The sequence below is a fragment of the Camelus ferus genome, chromosome 13 (assembly GCF_009834535.1).
Source record: "Camelus ferus isolate YT-003-E chromosome 13, BCGSAC_Cfer_1.0, whole genome shotgun sequence".
Lineage (NCBI taxonomy): Eukaryota > Metazoa > Chordata > Mammalia > Artiodactyla > Camelidae > Camelus > Camelus ferus.
In genome coordinates, this window is record NC_045708.1 from 50754370 (window position 1) to 50776051 (window position 21682).

At 44.0% G+C, this 21682-nt stretch overlaps 1 protein-coding gene across 4 annotated transcripts in view; it reads right to left on the reverse strand.

The window, feature by feature from the left end:
• The window catches only part of WLS (Wnt ligand secretion mediator), a 122676-nt gene that overhangs the window by 40624 nt on the left and 60370 nt on the right, over positions 1-21682 (reverse strand). For all 4 annotated transcript variants that reach the window (XM_032494554.1, XM_014564616.2, XM_006191019.3 and 1 more), the window contains exons 3-10: positions 15469-15593; positions 10689-10850; positions 9498-9634; positions 6452-6620; positions 4455-4552; positions 4028-4091; positions 1939-2082; positions 632-715 (exon numbers count right to left, since the gene is read on the reverse strand). In XM_032494554.1, the coding sequence (XP_032350445.1) occupies positions 632-715; positions 1939-2082; positions 4028-4091; positions 4455-4552; positions 6452-6620; positions 9498-9634; positions 10689-10850; positions 15469-15593 (983 nt within the window). The remainder of the gene's footprint in view (positions 1-631; positions 716-1938; positions 2083-4027; positions 4092-4454; positions 4553-6451; positions 6621-9497; positions 9635-10688; positions 10851-15468; positions 15594-21682) is intronic.

The window sequence follows — 21682 nt, forward strand, 5'->3', positions numbered from 1 at the left end:
GATAACTAGTCCCAGATTAGAGCATCCTAAAAAAATGGCTTGGTCAAGACATGGAAACAACCTAAATGGCCATCAACAATATACGGTGGAATACTACTCAGCCATAAAGAAGGATGAAATAATGCCATTTGCAGCAACATGGATGGACCTAGAGATTATCATACAGAGAAAGATAAATATCATATGGTATCATTTATATGTGGAATCTTAAAAAATGACACAAATGAACTTACTTTCAAAACAGAAACATACTCACAGACATAGAAAACAAACTAATGGTTACCAAAGGGGAAAGGGAGGGGATAAATTAGGAGTTTGGGGTTCGCAGATACAAACTACTATATATAAAATAGATAAACAGCCAAGTCCTACTGTATAGCCCAGGAAACTATAGTCCATACCTTATAATAACCTATAGTGAAAAGAATATAACTGAATCACTATGCTGTACACCAGAAATTAACCCAACATTGTAAATCACTATACTTCAATTAAAAAAAAAATAGCTTGGTCAGCTGCCCAGAATCATAGCCTCTCTGTTCCTTTCTTAGCAGTTCTATAGAATTTTCTGTGCAAAGTAGAGGCACTTTTCCAGGGACATTCTCATCCTGACCTCTCAGGCTCCACTTACCTGACTAACAATGAAGAAGATGACAGTCATGGCAGCACAAGCCAAGGTGATCAGCATGAGGAACTTGAACCTGAAAATTAGCCCCTGTTAGGACAGAAAGAGCAGTTTAACATTCTACCAGCTACCATCCATCCTTTTTTTTAACATGTAAATCTATAAAAAGCTAATTTTAAAGAAATCTGTAAAACCAAATCCCTAAGAGTGACAGTAAAATAATTTCACAAAGTAACATTTCTCCTGCAGATGTGAATGTGGCTGAAGAATTTCTTCGGCCAAATATTTCCTAGGTTCTTATCTCTCATGAAACAGTGATACCAGAGTCTGGGAAATTATATGCACAGCACGTCACGAGGCTGCTAATTTCCCTGCTAAGCTGGTTATGCTTCTCTGCAAGGGTTCAAAGTTACCAAATCCAAGTTTTCTGCGGTTGTAATAAAATTCTGCTCCAGTGAACAAAAAGAAATGTGCATATTAATCAACATGAAGTGGATTTGGTTGAATTTTCTCATGTGTCGCTCCAGCCCTAGAGACAAGCAAAGCTCCCCAAAGGGCCCACGGTTTCCTGCAAGCAGGATTTGAGGGTACCTGTGTATCAGAGGATGCCTCCTGTTCAGGGGCTCTTATTTCCACTGCATATAAAAACCCTGTGGTTCTGCAGTTCCTGTTTCTCTTCACACAGAGGAATTAGGCCCATGCCTCCAAGGGCAGCCACTTAGGCAAGAGCCCAAGCGATCCTTGAAATATTAAGAATGTGTCACCTGCATTCGAGATTTGAGGATGTCGAGTGCTTCATCTGAATAGGGCCACGATCTATAAATAGAGATTACTGAACCCTATTGTGAGCCCCTGTTGGATGTTTTAGGGGGAATGTGGTCTCTCGAAGTCTGGAAATCAGATCACCTGGGCTGAACCCCAATCTTAAAGCTGATTCTCAGCAAGGGAACCTTAAATAAAGGCTCCCCCCAAGCCAAAACCTAATTCTACCGTCATCAGATCTCCCATCTAGCACGCGCCTACATTCCATTCCGAAGCTGAGGAACCTGCTGAACAAGTTCACTCCTCACTGGGGATAGAAAGGCATTTATAGTACAGAAAACTCCAAGATCGAGACAGGCCAGAAAAGTAGATGTTTCTCAGAGTGGGACTTAGCCTCTTATTTTGCCCAGAGACCCGACATTACATGAGAATCTCTCAGCGTGTATTTGAAATAAAAGCTTCCAGTCTCCAGGTGTAGGGGTGTGTGTGTGTGTGTTTTCACATCAAGCAGGCGGCAGTGAGTTCCTGAATGGGTCGAGAGACGTGCTCACCTCATAGTGCAGCCGCCGGACTTTGCTCATGGCTGGCAGGGTAGACTGCTTCCCGCTGATGTTCCGAAACACCTGAAAGACCATGAAGCACAGAAACAGGAAGTAGAGGCAGAGGCAGATCCCAGCCACGATGATGAAGGCCATCTGAGGTGTCCAGTCAAGGAAATGGCAGGCTGGCCAAGGACCCCAGCACTTCTCCCCAGATCTGTGTCAATACTCTTTGTCTCTAGATATTTAGGTGATTTTCAGGGGGATAAAATACTAAAGCCTGGCACTCTAATATCCACAACAGAGAGGTTTTCTGACACAAAAGTACCAGTGAGGAATGTCCCAAATTGCTATCCAAGCTCTGTAAGAAGAGGAACAAAGCCTTGCTTGTTAGAAATGTAGGCTCTAGGGCTCACCCTGGACCTGCTGCTGAGTCAGAACCTGCCTTTTAACAAGGTCCCCAGCACAGCCATATGCATAGTAAATTTGAAAAGCACTAAAATATTGGATATTGGTTGTACAATACTGGTCAGGCAGAAAGCAGCCTTAAAGTCACCTCAAAAGTTAAAAACACAGGTGCCTAGGTCCCACTGATATGCAGAATGAGACTGTCCAGGGGCTAGGAAACCCAAGTATAACCAAGTCTGGGAACCACTGGGCTCATCCCTGGATTTGTATGAGGTGACTGAGATGCCCTGGCGTCCGGAGAGGATGGCGTGAGGGCTGGGTGCAGCAGCAGCAGCTGCAAGGGATGCTGAGCATGGGATTGAAGTTCTTGAAGTAAAAGCAGGGATGGAGTTCTATCTGCCATCTTCTGCCACCACAAGAAAAATCTTGTCAATTGGAACCAAAAGCAGGACACATGGCCAAGGTGGGAATTGAGGGTGGGGGGCAATACAATCTGAGGCTGATCTTTAAAACTTAATCTGAGAACCATCAAGGCTCAGGGTGGAGTGAGCTGGCTTTGGGAGGCAGGTGACCAGACTCCAACTCCCTTCTGCTACAACCACACCCCAAGTTGCATATTTTTAAAATGTTAACAAGCGTGAACTCGGCATTTGTATTTCATTAAATAATATATCGAATGCAGTTTCTTCTTCCCTAAAATCAGTGGTGCCCTTGGATGAGAGAATAGAGTTATGCTGCAGGCCTTGACATTTGTTTGCCTCCCTGGACCTCCATCATATCTACAGAATGCAAGGGTTGCGGTGGATTTAACATGATAAATATTCCTGGTGTTGTGCAGCTAACATCTTTTGGTGGGGGGATGGGGGAAAGGAGGAGCTCAATACCCTCATCTTTAAAGCAGTGATACTATTGATCAGTTGGCTTACAAAATTTTTGTGATACTGAGAAGCCAATATAAACATCATGGCCAGACAAAGCATATTTACCAGCATATGACAAGATAATATCCATCACGGAAGAAAACAACTCAAGCCTTTTTCGCCTCTCCAAGAGGACAGTCTTTTAATCTTGAAGCACTTAACATATTATTGTGGGAGATAAATTATTTAAATCCAGCATCCTAAAAGGGATAAGCTAAGACTGTCGCTTCTGCTTCACGAAGATGACTCAGACGGGTTTTATGCCAGCCAACCAGGAGCCTCCAAGACTCCTCTGGAACTAATCACCTTAGCCTTATCTCCACTGGGTCTTGGAAGTGAACAGCAGCGGCATGGGATGCCAGCACACCAAGGTCAGTGTAAGAAGTCTTGCACACAGATGACTTCAGAAACAGGCTCTCCCGCAGGGGCCCAGAGACGAATCTCCGTGGCTCCAGGGAAAAGCTAGTCATGCTTCAGTCTGTGGTAAACAAGTGTATAATAGATAATTCAGACAGGCAGCAGTAAGACCAGCAACTCTGATCCCTCTGCCATGGGGATGAGCTGCAACCTCTGTTTTGCCTGCTCTTACCTGGGGTTGAAAGCAAGCATTAATTCTTCTCATTATCTGCCTTAATTGTGCCGTTATCATTGGTCTGAAGATCAAAGCCCTGGCTGAGCACATATGGAGATCATCAGCGTGACTTAGAAAATGATCATGGGGACCAGGCAGCTACAGGAAGAAATAAAACCCTGAGCCCATCAAGGAAGGATACAGCCAGCTCTGTTCCAACATCTGTCGTCCAGATACTGTAGAAGGGATTTGTGAGTTGCACCCCTCTACAAAGAGAAACAAGATGGAAAAGCAAGACACTATTAATACAGAGGCAAAGGGGAACTTTCCTTTTTACATACTCCCAGCTTTTCAGCCTGGAGGGGTGGGGGCTGTATTTAGACTAAGTCACAGAGGACTTAAAGAGAGACGGAGTTTGAAGAGTATGAACAGCTCAAATATTTTGCATCTGTAAAGAGCTCTGTCTTTGATCTCATCCCAGTCTTTAATCTGAGGATGTGACCATGGCCAATGCTTTCATCCCACAGGCTCCCAACCACCCCTCTCCTTTTTAAATACTTTTTCTAAAGAGCTGGGAGTGAACATGGTGACACTCATTTCAGCCCAGAGTCCCACAGTCCCCTGCTAACCTCTCACACATATCGAATATGAAGAGGCAGAAGGCACCAACAGCAATGGGTCCGACTTGCTTCCAATACCCTGCTATGTGGTTCCGCTCGTGCTGATCCTGAGAAAAACCAAGTTGAAAAGTGAGGCAAAGACGGGGGAGGGCTAAGTGACTCCGCAGGTGAGCCAGTCATTGGTCATTCAAACAATCCTTGCTGACCACCTGCTGTGCACCAAGCATCTGCTAGACTCTAGCATACCAGGATGAGTGAGACCAAATTCTCTGTCCCTGAGGAGCTCATTGTTGTTCGCCCTTCCACAAGGGAACAGGATGCTACGGGAACACAAAGAAAGGCCTTGTCCCTGTCTAGGAGGAAGATCTTTTCCTCTACCTCTCCAGGTTTGTCTACCTGGTCTAAGACTTGGACTGACGTGAGACAGATTAACAGGTAAAAATCAAACAAAAGTTTAATAACATGTCCCCAAGGGAGAGTCCCAGGAAAACTGAATAACCTGTCCAAATGGCCAAAACTCTCACCTTAAATATCACCCTCAGCTAAAGACAAAAGAGGATGTTGTGGGTAGTGGTTTGGGACTTCAAAGGATAAGAAGGCAATTCACGTGGAAATGGAAAGCAAATGTCTGGTAAATAAATGTTTGCTGGGTCCTGCAGAGATGGAGGAAACTCCCATCTTTTAGGCCCAGCCTAGAGCTCTCCCCAACCACCCCCAGCCCCCCTTCTTTGCAGATAGCTCCCATGATAACTCTATCTTTAATTCTTGGGCCCTCTACCTTTAATTCTTTAAGGCAGTCAGGGGGAAGGTCAAAGTTTCTTCCTGAGTCTTTTGGGTCTTGATTGTTTTCAGCTCGAAATAACTCACATGCCACAGAGATATTCTGGTTTGGGGTGGCAGGTTTTGTGCTCCAACATACCTTAGGCAGTGAAAGTTCTGTGGTCCACAAAATAACTCATTCACAGTTAAATTCCTACGTGATTTACCACTTGTGGTTGTTAAGATGGGGTGGTTCCAGAGGACAAAAGACTCAAAAGCAATAAAAATTTATCTAGTATGAGAGGTCTCTTATGATCAGGAAAATAGATATGCTCTATCTTCATTAGAAACAAGAATGGTTCCTCTTGATAGATACACAAAGGTGGTAAGAGACAGAAAATGGAGGATGTAAAGTGGGGAAACCAGGAAGGGTGAAAGACATGCCGTAGCACCCAGGCCAGGCAATCGCCCTGGCTGGCTGTCCTGCCGCTGTCCCTGAGCCCCTCCACACCCAGTCCCCGCTGCCGGGGCTCACTGTCAGTGCATCTGCTGGAGGACCCCTTAGGCCCACCCCAGCAGTGAGGAGAAGCCTCCCTCTCCTCTCATGGCTCTCCTGGGAAGGCTGCAAGACTTCAGAAGCAATGATCAAACCATAGCGGAATTTAAGAGTCCATCTACTATGAGGCCCATGTGCCTGACACAAGGACCAAGCTCCAGCTGGCTTATCATCTCTGCCACAGCGTGATGACTGCACCATTTTTATTTTTATCCGTGGTACCTTCAGTTCCTCTTGAAATACGATTTGGTGTCTGGACAAGCTGAGACCAAGGAGGTCAGCATTTCAGGGTAATAGGGGTTACTAGGCCACCTGGACATACTGCCAGCTGGACAGATCTGGTAACCACAATCTCTAGTGGTTACCTTGGTCCTGGGGACAAGCAGGGCTAAAGCCAAAGGACAAGAAGTAGTGATAATCATTAAAGTTTGTGTGTTTACGTTCTGCTAAATACTTATTCACATTATCTCATCTAAACCCCACAAAAACCCTGTACATTATCCTTTACACTGCATTTTATAGATGAGGAACCTGAGATTCAGAGAGATTACGTCACTTAGCAGCTAGTTTATAAGGGGTGACACAGGGATCTGAACCAAGAGTCCGACTCCAGGGCTCTGGAGCGGGCTCCTGTATCCACTAGTTCATTCGGCCTCACCCACTGTCTCCTCCTGTCCCCTGGGGCGCTTACCATCATGTGCTCGCCACAGAAGATGATCCAGAAGGAGAGGAGCACTGCGTAGAAGATGCCCTGACGGATATCGCCGAACAGCAGCATCCAGGTCCAGTCAAACCCGATGGAAAACCATTCCACTGGGATGTTGATAAAAGTCATGGAAATCCCCAGGGCAAAGATGACTCTGATGGTGAGAAAATATCAGGGAAATTGCTTTAATCCTCTGGGAGGCAAAAACTTTTTGATTCAAAAATCAAAACCCAGTTTTCGGAACTGAGATGATGTTACACATTGGGACTGAAACCATATGACCAGTTTCTTCACTCTCACAGTAAGATTTTACACGGAGATACAAAACATCTTCCTTCACTGGCACCACTGCAGAGTAAAGGACGGTTATGTTAATCTTTCTATATAGTAACTGAATGTTCTCAGCTTTATTTTGGTGCCACCTCAGATTGGGAGCTTCCTGCAATGTTTTTACCCTCCTTGCCTTCTTAACAGACTTCATTGAATATAATTATCCTCTCTTACCTATTCAGGGTATCATTAACCTGACCATTAAAAACACTCATTATTATGCTATCCTCAGCAACTATGAATTACATAAGCATATTTGTTTCAATAATACATGACTCCAAACAATATGAAGTATAAATTATTTTAGCTGCTTGTTTCATTTTTATTTTGCTTTTCCCCTGTTAATTGCCACTTTTCTACCAAAATATCGTTTATTTTGTTACTGATTTATTCATACTTTCATGCTGTGTTTTTTAAGCACAGATCATGTACCAGGCATTTTGTTAGGGCCACAGACACCTAAATGAGCAGGACCAGTTCTTTCATTTGAGGAGGTATGTTTAGTAGCTGAGCCAGGTAAAGTGTAATAAGCAACTGAAGTGTGCACAGGCTGTGACCAGGTCTTCTAACTTTGATCGAGACAGAAAGTGAGCTGAGTTGTGAGCCAAGGTTAGGGAGGTGGAAGGGCATCCCAAACAGAGGGAAGAGCCTGGATGGAAGCACAGAGACCTGGAACAGCCTGAATCATTTGGGGAACTACATGTGGCACACTTCAGGAAATGCCAGGACATGATACCAGAGAAATCTAAAAAAAAAAGAAAGAAAAGGCTGAGCTCATGAAGAAACTTGCATACTTCATTACAGAATTTGAAATTTATCTTATAAGGACTGAGGATCCAGTAAGAAGGTTAAACCATGGAGTGACATGATTCATTCATTCATTCATTCATGTATTCATTCAACAAAGTCTTTTTTATTGAGCTCCTATTATGTGCCAGCCATGATTCCAGGATACAGTAGTAAATAAAGTAGGGTGAGGATCCTGCTCAGGGATGCTTGTATTCAGATGGGGTGAGGCATGATAATAGAGAATGAGTATTATGAAGAAGTATCATAGAGCAAGGTAAGTGAATGGAGAATGATGTGGTGCAATTTAAATAAGGTAGACAGGAGGAAGCCTCTAAGACAGACATTATATCAGGGCCTGAAGGAAATGAGATACCTGCAAAGGAGCACTTCAGATGACAAGAACAGCAAGTGCAGAGGCTGCAAGGTGAGTGCGTGCCGGCATGTCTGAGCACCGCCAAGGTGGATGGCGGGTGGTGGACAGAACAGGAGATGAAGTCAGAGGTGGTGAGGGTCCGGATCGTCAGGGTTTACAGGCCAGCGCAAAGGAAATAAAAAGCCAACAGAGAGCTTTGAGCAGAAGAGTGATCTGATTTCTACTTAAAAGGAAACAGTCTGGCTGCTGTGTGCATAGAACGTAGGAAGCAAAATGATGGAAGCAAGGAGAGCAGTGGAAAGGCTGCTTCCAATAGTCCAGGTGAGAAATGAGAAATCTCGGTGAGTTAGTTTAGGGAGGTCACAGCGGAAATGGTGAGATCCCTGGTGTGCTGGAAGAGGGGTGTGAGAAAAGGAGAAGTGAAGGATGCCTCCTACGTGTTAGCCTGAGCAGCTGAAGGATGGAGCTGCCGTTTCCTAAGATGAGGATGCCTGGAAAGAGGAAAGGGAAGGAAAGTGAAGTGGGGGGAAAACAAGTGTGGTTCTTTGTATGTGTTCTATTTTTGTGTAAGTTAAGATGTTCAATAAACAGGTGAAATACTTTGGTCTAGAGTTGGAGAAGCTGAGGTTGACCATGTAACGAAGAGTCACAGGGGTGTAGATGATTTTTAAGACCACAAGAGCAGATGAGACCACTTGGGAAAGAAGCTTAGCTAATGAAGAGAAGAGGTCCAAAGACTGAGACCTGGCTCCACAGTTTAAGGGCTTGGAAAGATGCCTGGAAACAGCCACAGTAACTGAGTGATGGTCAGCAAAGGAGGAGAAGAACCATGAGACAGGTCGAGGAGGCTCTATGAAGAAGAGGGAGTGATCGATTATGTCAAATGCTGATGAAGAGTCAACGAAAGGGAGGACTGAGAAATGAGCATTGGATTTGGCATGAGGCGGTCCCTGGTGATCCTGTCAAGAGCAATTTTAATAAGGTGTGGAATGGGCTCAAAGAAGAACAGGAGGAAACAATGAACAGACAAGATTTTTGAGGAGTTCTGTTGTAAAGAGGAGCAGAAAAAGGTGCGGTGGCTTCAGAAGGCAGTACAAAGAGTTTTGACTAAGAATGGGCGATGGTAGAGTGTGCTCGTATATTAATGGGAGCAGAAAGGAAAGAGGCAACAATGTGGGAGAGAAAAGGGGATGTATCTACAGGAACGTCATCCTTCTGGAGGTGAGAGGGGTTGGGATCAGTTAGGCGCAAGGCAGTTCATCCCCAGTAAAAGAGAGAAATATCTGATTCAGAGCACGGGAATGAAGAGCAAAGACAGAACAGAGAGTGGGAACTGAGAGCAGTAGAACCCCTAGGACTTAATCACAGTTTGCAAGTGAAAGCTGAAGGAGACAAGGGAGTCCAGGATAATTCCTGGTCACATCACCAGCCCAAGTAACACACGGACCACTTGAACTAGACTCCAGCGAAACCAGGACCACGGCAGGCAAATCACAGGATGCCAGTGTTCCTTAAGAGTGCTCCCAGGTCAGCTCTTACTTTTCCAGCAGCACTGGGGGTCGAGACATCATGGTGATCCTCCTCCAGTACCACACCATAATGATGAAGATGCTGGGGGTGAGGAAGGTCTTCATGGCAAACCACACCTTGGTGAAGCCTCCGTTTTGGTGAATGCCCTGCACAGAGACCAACCATGATTTTGAAAGCCAATATATCTTAGTGTTACTTCTACCGGCAGATGCATTTTGGGGAGAGGTCAATAGAGACCTTTTCTGCCGAACTCTCAAGATCAAGAGCTTTAACATCCACAGCATGTAGTGTCTTCATACTCCCCACCCGCCTCCCCTGACCCCTCCTCAGGCACTGCAGACAGGTAAATCAGAAGGCATAAAAATAGACTCACTCTGTCCCCGGGGAATGATTAAGAACATGATCAAAGATTTTTCTGTAACATTTTCATTGAAAAATTGGAGCTATCTTAGATGCCCAAAATGTTGGCATTGGTAAAATGTGTTAAGGTAAATCCATACTGTGGACATATTGCAAAGTGTATTTATATTGTATTCACAATATACCATAAAATTTTAAAAAGCAAGGAACAATTGAGTATGATCCCTTTTTTGTAAGGAAAGGATTTTATATATATATAAAATATATATGGAAAAAATCCGGAAGGAGATCTAGCTAAACATCAAGGTGCTTATTTCTCTAGATGGTAGGCTACCACAGGTGATTTTTATGTTCTACTGTGTGTTTACTTGCACTTTCTAGCTTTCTACAATAAATACGTATTTGTTCCTTAAATTAAAAAAATCTAAATTAGATTTTTAAAGTCTTGTTCCACGTTTTACTTTTTTCTCTGCTAAAGAGACAAAATGGAAAGAACCTAAACCACCACTGCTCCCTTTAACATCGGTGCTTGCAAGGTGAAACACGTAAAAAGAAAACTTACTTTTATCTTGGTGTTATTCATTATGCAATCATGATCATTATATTAAAACTTTGAAAGGACACAACAATTGCATTACTGTCCATTTCTATAGTCTCTCACACAAATTTATGATTTCAGCCATCATGGGTTTGTTATTATTCTTACTTCTCGGTGAAATAATTGAGACATGGAGATGCCAAGAGTGAGATGGAGGTTCCTCCCAATACATGCTCACAAACCAGTGTTCCTAGCCAGTGCTCTGATGTCACAGGCTGCCTGGATCAATCAGATTCACTTACCACCAGTCGAATATCCTTTATCTCTCCTATCCCAACGTTGATTTTCTTCTTCTCATTCACAGGCAGCCGGATGTTTAGAAGGTAATACTTATGAGCCACAGACCCGATTTCCATGAAAGGAAGGACATCACATTCATAGTATCGGCCCTCATGTTCCGGGGTCTGGAAGAAGAGTGGTGGGTTTGAGGCAGGGTCACTATTTCCAATAGACTATGTCTGAATTATCTGGCTTTTGCCTCAATAGCACCAATTCCAAAAAGTTAATGCTTAAACATATACCTTTGAGGTACAGGTAACAGGGTACACCAGAGGCATGGTATGTCTGCCAACTACCCATCTCCAAAAAAAAAAAAAAAAAGCCACAGTAAAACCCGAAATTTTAGGTAATGAGCAGAAATTTCTTTCTTCAACACCTTTCTCAGCTCTTCAATCCTTGTTAGAGCCTTGCATCAGACTACCCTTGTCTACCAGGGCTATTTGCAGGGTATCATCAGAGACCCAAAAGGCACTGTGAAACGGTCAACTCCTTAAATATTCAGGAAGAAGCCCTTGCTAATGTTCATCACATTCTTGGATGATGGCTAATTATTTACATGGTTTTGGCCTGCAGGAAAGGGTGTAAGAAGCTGAAAATATTTTCTTTTTACTGATTTGACCACCCAAAAAAAAAAAAAAAAAAAAAAAACCAAAAAACCCAAGGAGCCATTGGAATCTGGAAAGACACAAAAGGATGAAAGAGAATAATGAGATTAGTTTGCTAGAGATGACCTCTTGCCATTTTCTGCCTCAAAAGCTTTCCAACTGCCCAAGAGACAAGATGGCAGAAGGGAGCAGAAATTTTAATTAAAAAGTATAAATATAGCTCAGTTTCTAGGAAAGCCTCTTGGACTTCCTGCCAAGAAATTTAACAGGTCCTAGCCAGCACACGGCAATGGGAGATTGGCGAGTAGGGGCACAGCTTGCTTTTGAAAACTAACTTCTGCTCTTCTACCCCAGGACACATGGCCACGTGCCCTGGTCAAGGGGTAGGGGTAGGTGGGTAAGTGTGGACATGCAGAGGCATGAGCTTTATCAGCCAGGGACCCTTCTCTGATAAAGCAGCAGAATGTCTGTCTTCACTGTCATATTCATATATCAGCTTCAATGTTTGCTGGTACCTCCTGAGGAAGTGCTAAGGGAGACTGAATTTGGTGTTTCTAAGCCTGAATCCTCAGGACCTCCATCATTTTCTGTAAATCTTCAGAGTAAGAAGTCCAGTGGAGAAATTGGAAGGACAATAACAAGGAGTCTGCCCTTTCTGTGATCTTGGTCAGAGCCTAGAGTGCAATAAACAGATCTTTGTACAGAGCAGGAGACACACATGACAAAAGCAGAGGCAGAGCAGGCAATCACCTGGCTTACGCGCTTCTACTCTTTCCTGTCCCACTCACGGGAGACATCACTAATCAATCATGATCACTTTTCATCCTCTAGGTCTGAGGAGTGCTTATCAGAACTATGAGTTGCCTAGACATGGCATGTGAGATTTTAAAAATCCTTCTATAGAAAGAATCCTTTTCCAAACCTCAGCTGCAGGCTATGTAAGTCTTTTTGTATAGATCTGTCTCTCCCCTCTGCTCTTCTCTTTTATACTTACAAATCAATGCTAGTATTAGGACTCTGCAGAACTACTGAAAACACATTATGGGCTCTAATTCAGCCTCAGAGGAAGCTGCACTGAGGAGGCTGGTTACCCTCTGTGGTAACAAGAGGAGGGTTTTCTCATACGTCTCCAGTCAGGGTCTTATAGAAATAGAAAGTTTGGAGGAAACAAAACTTGTTTAGTGTAATGCCACTGACTGGGTACAGCATGAAGACAGGAAAGCTGTTGCCTCTGACACTCCTGAAGGTAGGCACCGTGCTGTGATAAGGAGGGCACTGGACTTCAAGCCAGGAGCCATCAATTCTAGTCCTGACCTCACCCCTTGCTGGGTACCTTAGAAGGTCACCCACTTCATTTGGCCTCACTTTCTTCCTAAGACAGAAAACAAGATGATTTAATAAGATGATCTCCAGGCTTCCTTCTAATGCCCCATCAAGGGCCTCTGCATGTCCTCCACTTCCCTGTCCCTACAAGAGGGTAACACCACCACAAGAGACAAATTTACCTAAGTCCGACAAACTAGAGAGACACACAGGATCCTGGGACTCTGGCCTGGCCTACCTGTCTCAGAGACAAATGCACTGTATCCTGCTGGGGCCTTTTCCTTCTGCACTGAGGTTCTGCCTCTGCCGGTATTTAGGGCATTTAGGAAGAAAGATTTCCTTCTCTCTCTTCCTCCCTCCCTTTCCTTTCCCCCATCCTCCTCAGCCCTCCAACTCCAACATGAGACTGGCTAATTAGGACAAATTACAGCAGGTGGCAACTTGACTTTTTTTTTTTAAACTTCACAATCCACCAGGGACTAAAAAGCTTTAAAGCAATTTCTCATTTTATCTTCAGACTCAAGTCTAAATTTCACTGCAATCAAAAAGCATAGATTTGATGATTCATTTCCTTCACACTCTTCAAGGTTTAATATCTTTCTTGAAAGAGATCAACACATCCTAAAGCTAATTAAGCAACTGTCATTAAGCAGTTGCAGACTTCTTAATGACCTCCCCCTCACTCTGCTTCTCAGTGCCCTCTAAGTGTAGAAGTTAGGTGAGAAATGACTTTTCCCTCTTCTGAGGATGAAATACCATATCCAAAGCTTTATATCCTTTAGCTCAGGTATCCAAGTCTTACCTCTGAAAGATGCAATCAACTTGGCAGCGACAGCTAGAGAGGTTATAATTAAATCCCTCCATTGCATACAAAGATCTGAAAATATTAGCTATTCCTCTCTCTTGCCACCTTTAGTTTCTTGTTACCATTCATTTTTACATATAAATTTCCCCCAAGGGCCTACCCAAAACAATTTCAAATGGCTTTTGGGGGGAGGTGTGGGGGGATATCTGATCATTCAGCAGAAGGTCTACTGAAGTCACTCAAGCTTTATCAAGCTTAAGAGAAGGAATTGAAATCCTGTTAAAACACAGATTCCTTCGTCCTTCACTGAGATTTTGATTTAGAGGTTTGGGGTGTGACCGGGGAATCTATATCTCCTACAAGCTACCAGGAGATGCTGATGCTGTCTGTCCTTAGACCACACTTTCTGTGGCTCTGGTCTAGGGAACCTGGGGAGGGAGACTTAAAAACCACCAGGTGCCCCAAAAAGTGCTCACGTGTAGGGTGTACGGTTTGCCCAGGAACGTTTTGGTTTATACCTTTCGTCCTGGTGGCCCATCTGGTCAAACGTGTCCCAGGACTAGATTTTAAGGGATAAGGTCACCCTGCTTCTGTTCATTATCTCATCTAGTCCTTAGAAAGATTCCCATATGTATAAAGGAATTACGATCCCACTTTTGCAATGGAGAAACTGAACCGGGCAGATTAAGCAAGTTTGCCTGAGGTCGTGCAGTCAGTCAGCGATACACCCTGGAACTGAAGCTGAGTGTGTTTTGCTCCACATCCAGGCCTTTAACTACTGGTAATGAACCTGCCCCGCCGCATCTCACTCCTCTTCAGGGCAGGATGGACAGGGCGGGGGCATGGCACTCAGAGGCTTCAACCTGCCATTCAGACCATACCACAGGGCACCCTAACTTGGCAGTTACAGGCAAAAGTGAAGTTAGGAAAGGCCGATGTCAGGAGAAGAGAGCAACCTAATCAATCAGCAGAATGGGTGCTACAAAGTAGACCAAATCCTTCAGGAGCAACTGACGTGAAGACGCCGAGGGACGAGTGACATAATCAAGGAAGTGCTTCCCTGCAGTCTGGCCTCCCACGCACTTCACACAAAGAAAACAAGACTATTTCTGCCCCTGCAGGGACATCAGCGATCACCTGGCTGGTGGTGCTCCTTGAGAAACGTGAACAAGCAAGAGGAGTGGTGACTGCGGCTCCGCTGCACCTTCACAGAGGCTTTCAGGGAGGGGGCAGGGAGCTGGGAAGGGGGACAGAATCTTGGGGGTGGGGGGAGCTTGTGTGAGGGCAGCACTTGGCATTTGAAAAGGTCCCTCCACTGATTCTGATTTAGTTCTTATACCATCAAATCCCATTGTCCTCTGAGGGTCACTGAGTCCATCCCTACATTTTAATCTCTCAAGAATCTAAGGCCTTTGTCCCAGAAAAACTTTCATGCAGGATAGTGACCTTCCTCCATCAGTGGCTGAACAGGTCCTCCTGGAAGAACCAGGGACGGGAGAGACCTAAACGTGTATAAGAGGACTGGGAGGTCTCAGAGGAAGCGAGATTTCTCCCTCAGGTCCTCCTCTTATCTCTGCTCTTTGTTCCCTGGCATTGTTAGTCTTCACACCTGCACGCTGACTTTGGCAACAGAGATGCCTAAGAAACAGAGAAGCACACACAAGCATTGATCCAATATGAGCAGATCTACACACCTAAAATTAACTTAGCAACATTCTTCAAACACTTTTAGCTAATAACCAAAGAACCAAGAGTTCATTTCTAGGGAGGCATTTCATAGAAACAACTAAATCACTTCAAATGCACATTCCTTCCTCTGCTCTTTCCTCCTGTGCAGGGGCATGGAATACCTACACTGCCCTCTTCTAAGACAAAGGACAAAGACTACTAACCTCCACGCGTCGTGCATGCTAAGAAACAAAGAACGTGCCTGCAAATTGTAAAGCAAATCTTCCCACGTACCTAGAAACACAATAATCACCCCATCAACTAGACACCAAGGGACCCTACCTTGGGGGAGGTGAAGGTACATTTGAGTTTCCGGGGCACTCTCTCACGGGCCATTTCAGTCCACTCAGCAAACATATCGTCGCGGTAAGCCAGGGAAACGTCCATGGAAACTTCTGCATTTTCTCCTGCAAGAGAAAGGATGAGCAATTCAGAAATGGGCTTTGGGGAGATACTTTGGAAATAGTTCAAAAATTCTTATAGGCTCTGCCATGGAAAACAACCAAACAAAAGAGCTGTATCAGCTCCTATCAAATTCCAAATCTAACGCTCCAAACCTGAAGACTTAAAAGTCATAGGATGAATATTGAAGCTGGACACTGGGTCCCCTCACATAACCAACGGCTCTGCCAAAAAGTCAAAGAGCTCCCAAGGAAACTCTTCCAGAAACGGGGTCTCACTCTCTCTGAGGCAGCTCCAATGGTCAAATTCTGACTCACGGTCAGCACTCAGCCTGCTGTAACTTGCCCCACTGGTCCCAGGTCTGCACACAGGAGTCACACGGCAGATGAGGTCCTTCTTCCATTAAAGCGCCTTAGGTACTTGGAACATGCACCTCATCTCCAGGTTTCCTCTCCTCTCTGATAAAAATGATCAAGTTTTTTGATCACCGCTCAGAGACATGTTTTAAGTACCTTGGGTATTTCTTTAGGACAGACTCCAGTCTGAAAGCATCCTTCTTAAAATTGCCCACCAAGAAGCTCTCAAATATAGGGTCTGCTGCTTCTCTAAAACTCAAAACCCCTTCTTGATGGTGTGGTACAAAGTTGATATAAGAGGTAAAGTGTTTTTTCCAAGTTAAAGACTTATACAAATACAGGAATATAATAATAAGTACATAAGTGTGCAAATGAATGTTCACATATACGTTCTTATAAGTAAGGACCATGAATGGGTTCAACTCACCACAGAACTCACTAAGGAGATTAGATTAATAAAAATTCCATCTATCTATTTTGTGTGTTTTATACTCTGTTGAGCAAGTTCAAGAACTGAGGGATCTTAAAGGGGAAAAAAAGCACCGCTATGTATCTAACATGACTGTGGTGAGCCAGCCCCCACTGGGGTTATGAGACTGGGGTCAGTTCTACGCTCTGGAACCTGAACACCAGATAACAAGGGAAACAGGTAAGAATAACTGCTGTCTGGAAAATTAAGGCTTTTCTACCCACTGGCCCAGTGTGGCCTGAAGACAGTTTGACTGTGTGGTAGATCCCTGACTCTCTAAGGAAATCTAGGAAGAGAAAGAAAAAATGCAGGAAAGAAGGGATTTGAGGCCATTCTGATATAGCTGAAACCCTCAATGAACATCTGTGCCCACTCCTTTATTAGTACTATTTAAATCCTCAGTAATAATGATCAGAAAGAGAAGTAAAAAGACAATCCCACTTACAATCACATCAAAAAGAATAAATACCTAGGAATAAACTTAACCAAGGAAATGAAAGATTTATACTCTGCAAACTATAAAATGCTGATGAAGGAAACTGAAGATAATACAAAGAAATGGACAGATATCCCATGCTCTTAGACTGGAAGAATTAAATTGTTCAAATAACCACGCTACCCAAAGCTATCTACAGATTTAATGTAATCCCTGTCAAAATATCCATGACATTTTTCATAGAGCTAGAACAAATAATCCTAAAATTTATATAGAACCACAAAAGACTCTGAATTGCCAAAGCTATCTTAAGAAAAAAGAATAAAGCTGGAGGTATCACCTCCCAGACTTCAGATTATTCTACAAAGCTACAGGAATCAAAACAGCATAGTATTGGCACAACAACAGACATATAGATCAATGGAACAAAATAGTGAGCTCAGAAATAAACCCACACATCTTGGTCAATTAATCTATGACAAAGGCAGAAAAAGTATACGATGGAGAAAAGACAGTCTCCTCAATAAGTCGTGCTGGGAAAATTGGACAGCTACATGTAAAAGAATGAGATTACATTTCTTCACACCACATACAAAAATAAACTCAAAATGGATTAAAGACCTAAATGTAGGGCATGATACCATAAAGAAGAGAACATAGGAAGAACACTCTGACATAAATCCTAGCAATATTTTTTTTGGATCTGTCTCCTCAGGCAAAAGAAAAAAAAGCAAAAATAAACAAATAAGATCCAATTAAACTTAAAGCTTGCACACCACAAAGGAGACCATCAACAAAACAAAAAGACAACCTGTGGAATGAGAGAAAATATTTGCAAATGATGCAACTGACAAGAGGTTAATATCCAAAATATACAAACAGCTCATATAAGTCAATATCAAAAGAACAAACACCACAATCAAAAAAATGGGAAGATGACCTGAACAGACATCTTCCCAAAGAAGACATACAGATGGCCAATGGGCACATGAAAAGATGCTCAACATCTCTAATTATTAGAAAAACGCACATCAAATCACAATGAGAAATTACCTCACACCTGTCAGAATGGCTATCATCAAAAAGTCCACAAATAACAAGTGTTGGCAAGGATGCAGATGTCACTGTTGGCAGGAATGTAAACTGGTGTAGCTACTACAGATAACAGTATGAAGATTCCTCAGAAAACTAAAAATAGAACTACCATATGATCCACTCCTGAGTATATACCAGGAAAAATAAAAACGGTAATTCAAAAAGATACATGCACCCCAATGTTCATAGCAGCACTATTTTCAATAGCCAAGACATGGAAGGAACCCAAGTGTACACAACAAATGAATGAATAAAGAGATGTAAAAATATTCACATATGTATAAACACACACCCTAACACAGACAATAGAATACTACTCAGCCATAAAAAAAGAATGAAATGCTGTCATTTGCAACAACATGGACAGACCTACAGAGTATTATGCTTAGTGAAATGTCAGAGAAAGACAAATACTGTATGATATCACTTATATGTGAAATATTAAAAAATAACACAAACAAATGTATACAGCAACAGAAACAGCCTCACAGATATAGAAAACAAACGTGGTTATCCATGGGGAGAGGGAAGCAGGGAGGGGCACATAAGGGGTATGAGATTAAGAGAGGCAAATACTATGTATAAAATAAACAACAAGGATATATTATATAGCTCAGGGAATTATAGCCATTATCTTATAGTAACTGTTCATGGACTACAATCTGTTAAAAAAAAAAAACAAAACCTGAATCCTTATGCTGTATATCTGAAACTAACATAATAGTGTAAATCAACTATACTTCAATAAAAAATAAATAAAAATAATAAATCTTCAGTCAAACATAGTGAATTGGCCACTTGTGCCTTCCTCCTCTCACTCCTGCAACTCCACAAAACAAAAACAGACAAAAAGGCAAAAACCAGGAAAGGAAAACAAAGGAAATTAAATCACAAGGGGGAAAAAACGGTAGTGGCACAAGCAGACCAGATTGAAACAATTTTTTTTAAAGATGAAAAATAGATGAAGTAGGATTTCCTGACAGCCACAGAGACGGGTACAGCTAAAACTCCCACAGAAGGGATATTCTGAAAAAGTGAGCCAACATGTCCAAAAGGCCCTTGAGCCACTCAGAACTGGAAAGCACCATATGACAGGAGACACAAGATGCTGACAGCAGGGTAACAGGGTCAAGGTCGGTACACAGAATCATTGGATCCCCAGTCCTCATCCATCTTCACATCTCCTCTCAGTCCAAGGGGAGACTCTGGACTTGGGGGCACCAGGCTGTGCAGAGACCCAGGGCTGAGAACGGGGATACTAAGAGTCTGTACAAGAAACTGTTGGGACCTGGCTTGGCAGAGGCGATGCTCAGAGTTTGTATATCTTCTTGGTTAGGAGCCAGGATGGCTATAACTGCTCTTCGCTTGGCAGCCTCAGTGGTCAAAAGAAAGAAATGGCAAAAGCTCCCACCTGTGAGTTGAGTATTAGGCACCAAGGTACCTCCTTTCATCTCTAACACTAGGATTAGGAATTGGGACTTTCAACTCTGCTGGGAGAGTACCCCCAGAACCACAGAACTCAAGAGGACAAACTTGAAAGTTACCAGTTCACATACTATGCTCCCTGGAGGGCCAGGTTCAGGGCAGCACTAGCCTTAGACACAGCAGGAGGGGCCCTGAATCTGGCCCCCTATGTTCAGAGCCCTGCTCTGTCTGGCCCTTTTCCAGCTGTCCTCTTTCTCTTTGCACAAGAACCTCAAGGGAAGGGGACGTGCCCACCAAGAGCCTAATTCCTTCCAAGAGTTTCTAGAATTTGGTCCAGGAACTCAGCACCCCAGGATATGTGCCCAGACAGCTCTGAGCCTATTTCCACAGCCTGGTGTGCCGCTTCCCCCCGATTCTGTCTTCCAAAGGGGACTACATAACCACCTGGGCACCCCCGGGCTCAGGAGTGGTCAAAGGAACGCTGTTTGCAGGAGGATACAGAGACTAAGCTTGGGGGTTGGGGTGTCCACACATAAACACACTCCTTGCATGGCAGGGAACCAAAGAGTGGGGAGAGAGGCATCTGGAAGCCCACACTCCCTGGTCAGTCACATTTTTTTTGGCACAGAATTCCAAGCAGTCCAAGAATCCTAAGTTCAAACCCAAACTTCCAGTTCATTATGAAGGTGAATTTGTTATAACTGGATGATAGAACTTATTTGGCTTAACAATGAGGTGTCCTGATTTATTACTTTAAAATATTTAGACACACGGCAGCCGTGCCTTCACTGGGACTCTTGCCCTGGGCCCCACCAATGTGGTTCAGAGCAGGTGCCTCAAGGAGAGACAGGGCCGGAGAGACTCACCTCCTGGCCTGCTTCCCACTATAAGAGTTAAAGCCACCTATTGGGATCCCCAGGCTGTTTTAAAATATGCTGTTAAAAACAAACAAAATTTTTAAACACTGTTTTCACATACAATTACTCTGTATCAGGCGCTCATGACTTCCGTGCTTTCATTTAAATGACCTCATTAAACAGCTCCATAAAGTGGGCACAGGTATTTCCTTCTGATTAGTGAGTAAACCGAGGTCCTCAGATACGACATGACTCGCCTGAAGTCACATGGCTGCTGTTAACATGAGAAAGACAACTATTCTGAAACCGTCTTAAAAGACAACCATCTTGTCTGTACTGCTCGAAGAAAACTGGCTAACTCGTGAGGAAAGGGGCCCCTCAAACTAGTCACAAAGTAGGAATAGGTACGTCTTGAGTAAAACCAAAGGCTCCCTGTGAACATTCTCCCCTCTGGTCCTCACACCCATCCCACGAAGAAGAGGTCACTTACATATATTGTCCAGAAATATTCGGCTAGTAAATGGTAGAGCTGGGACTTCGACTTCAGTCTGGATCACCCCAGACCCACCCCGCCACCAACTGCCACCTTCTATGACCTTTGTTGGTAGAAACAGAATTCAAATTTAACACTTGGATCACGCACACTGCGTGCAGGGGCACCACTCAACTCTGACCAGACACAACCTTCTACAGGAGACACACACGCAGTGTCCCTGGGAGGCCACAGGCACGGCTCATGGCATGTCTGCAATGGTCTAACACGAGCCTTCAGGGAAGAACCCCCCAAACCCACACAGAACCATTTCAGAAAACCGACTAGAGAAATGTTACTGATCCTCCAAGTGCAAAGCTGGAAGCCCAGGGACCCCTGGGTTCAGCTGTGGTTCTGGCCCAAACGAGGTGTGCGATCAGGGACGGGGAGCAAGCCCTGTGGGTCCGGGCAGCCGCCTTCACTCCAGCCCGCAGCCGTCATGAGAGCAGTAGGTCGTCTTACCAGACCTGCTGCCTTTTCCAAGAGAAGCCAGAAATTCAGGTGGTTATAAAACATCTCTCAGTTTGTAAATGTCAATCACCAAGTCACCAAAACCAAAATAAAACATCTCTGTGCAGGTCAGCTGATAAGACATCAGGCAAGCTGAGTCACTCTTCGGGGGACACCCTTCACAGGCCCCCACACCAGCATTCTTTTCCTTCCATCCCACCATCAGGTGAAGTACTTTCTAAACCTCCTATTACATTCATGAACTTTATCACATGCTCTGCCAGATGCCCACACAGCACCTCCTGACTTCTGGTGCCGTCTGGGGCATGTGTTATTCCCGCTCGTGAGGGGAGAGGTCAAGACTCAGGAGGCTTCTTCCCTAGAAACATCAGCCTCGAGCTTCTGGAGCTTCATGGCCTATAGTTTGACGGAAACCACAGGGAGAACAGCCGGTTCGAGTGGCCCCCTGGCCGT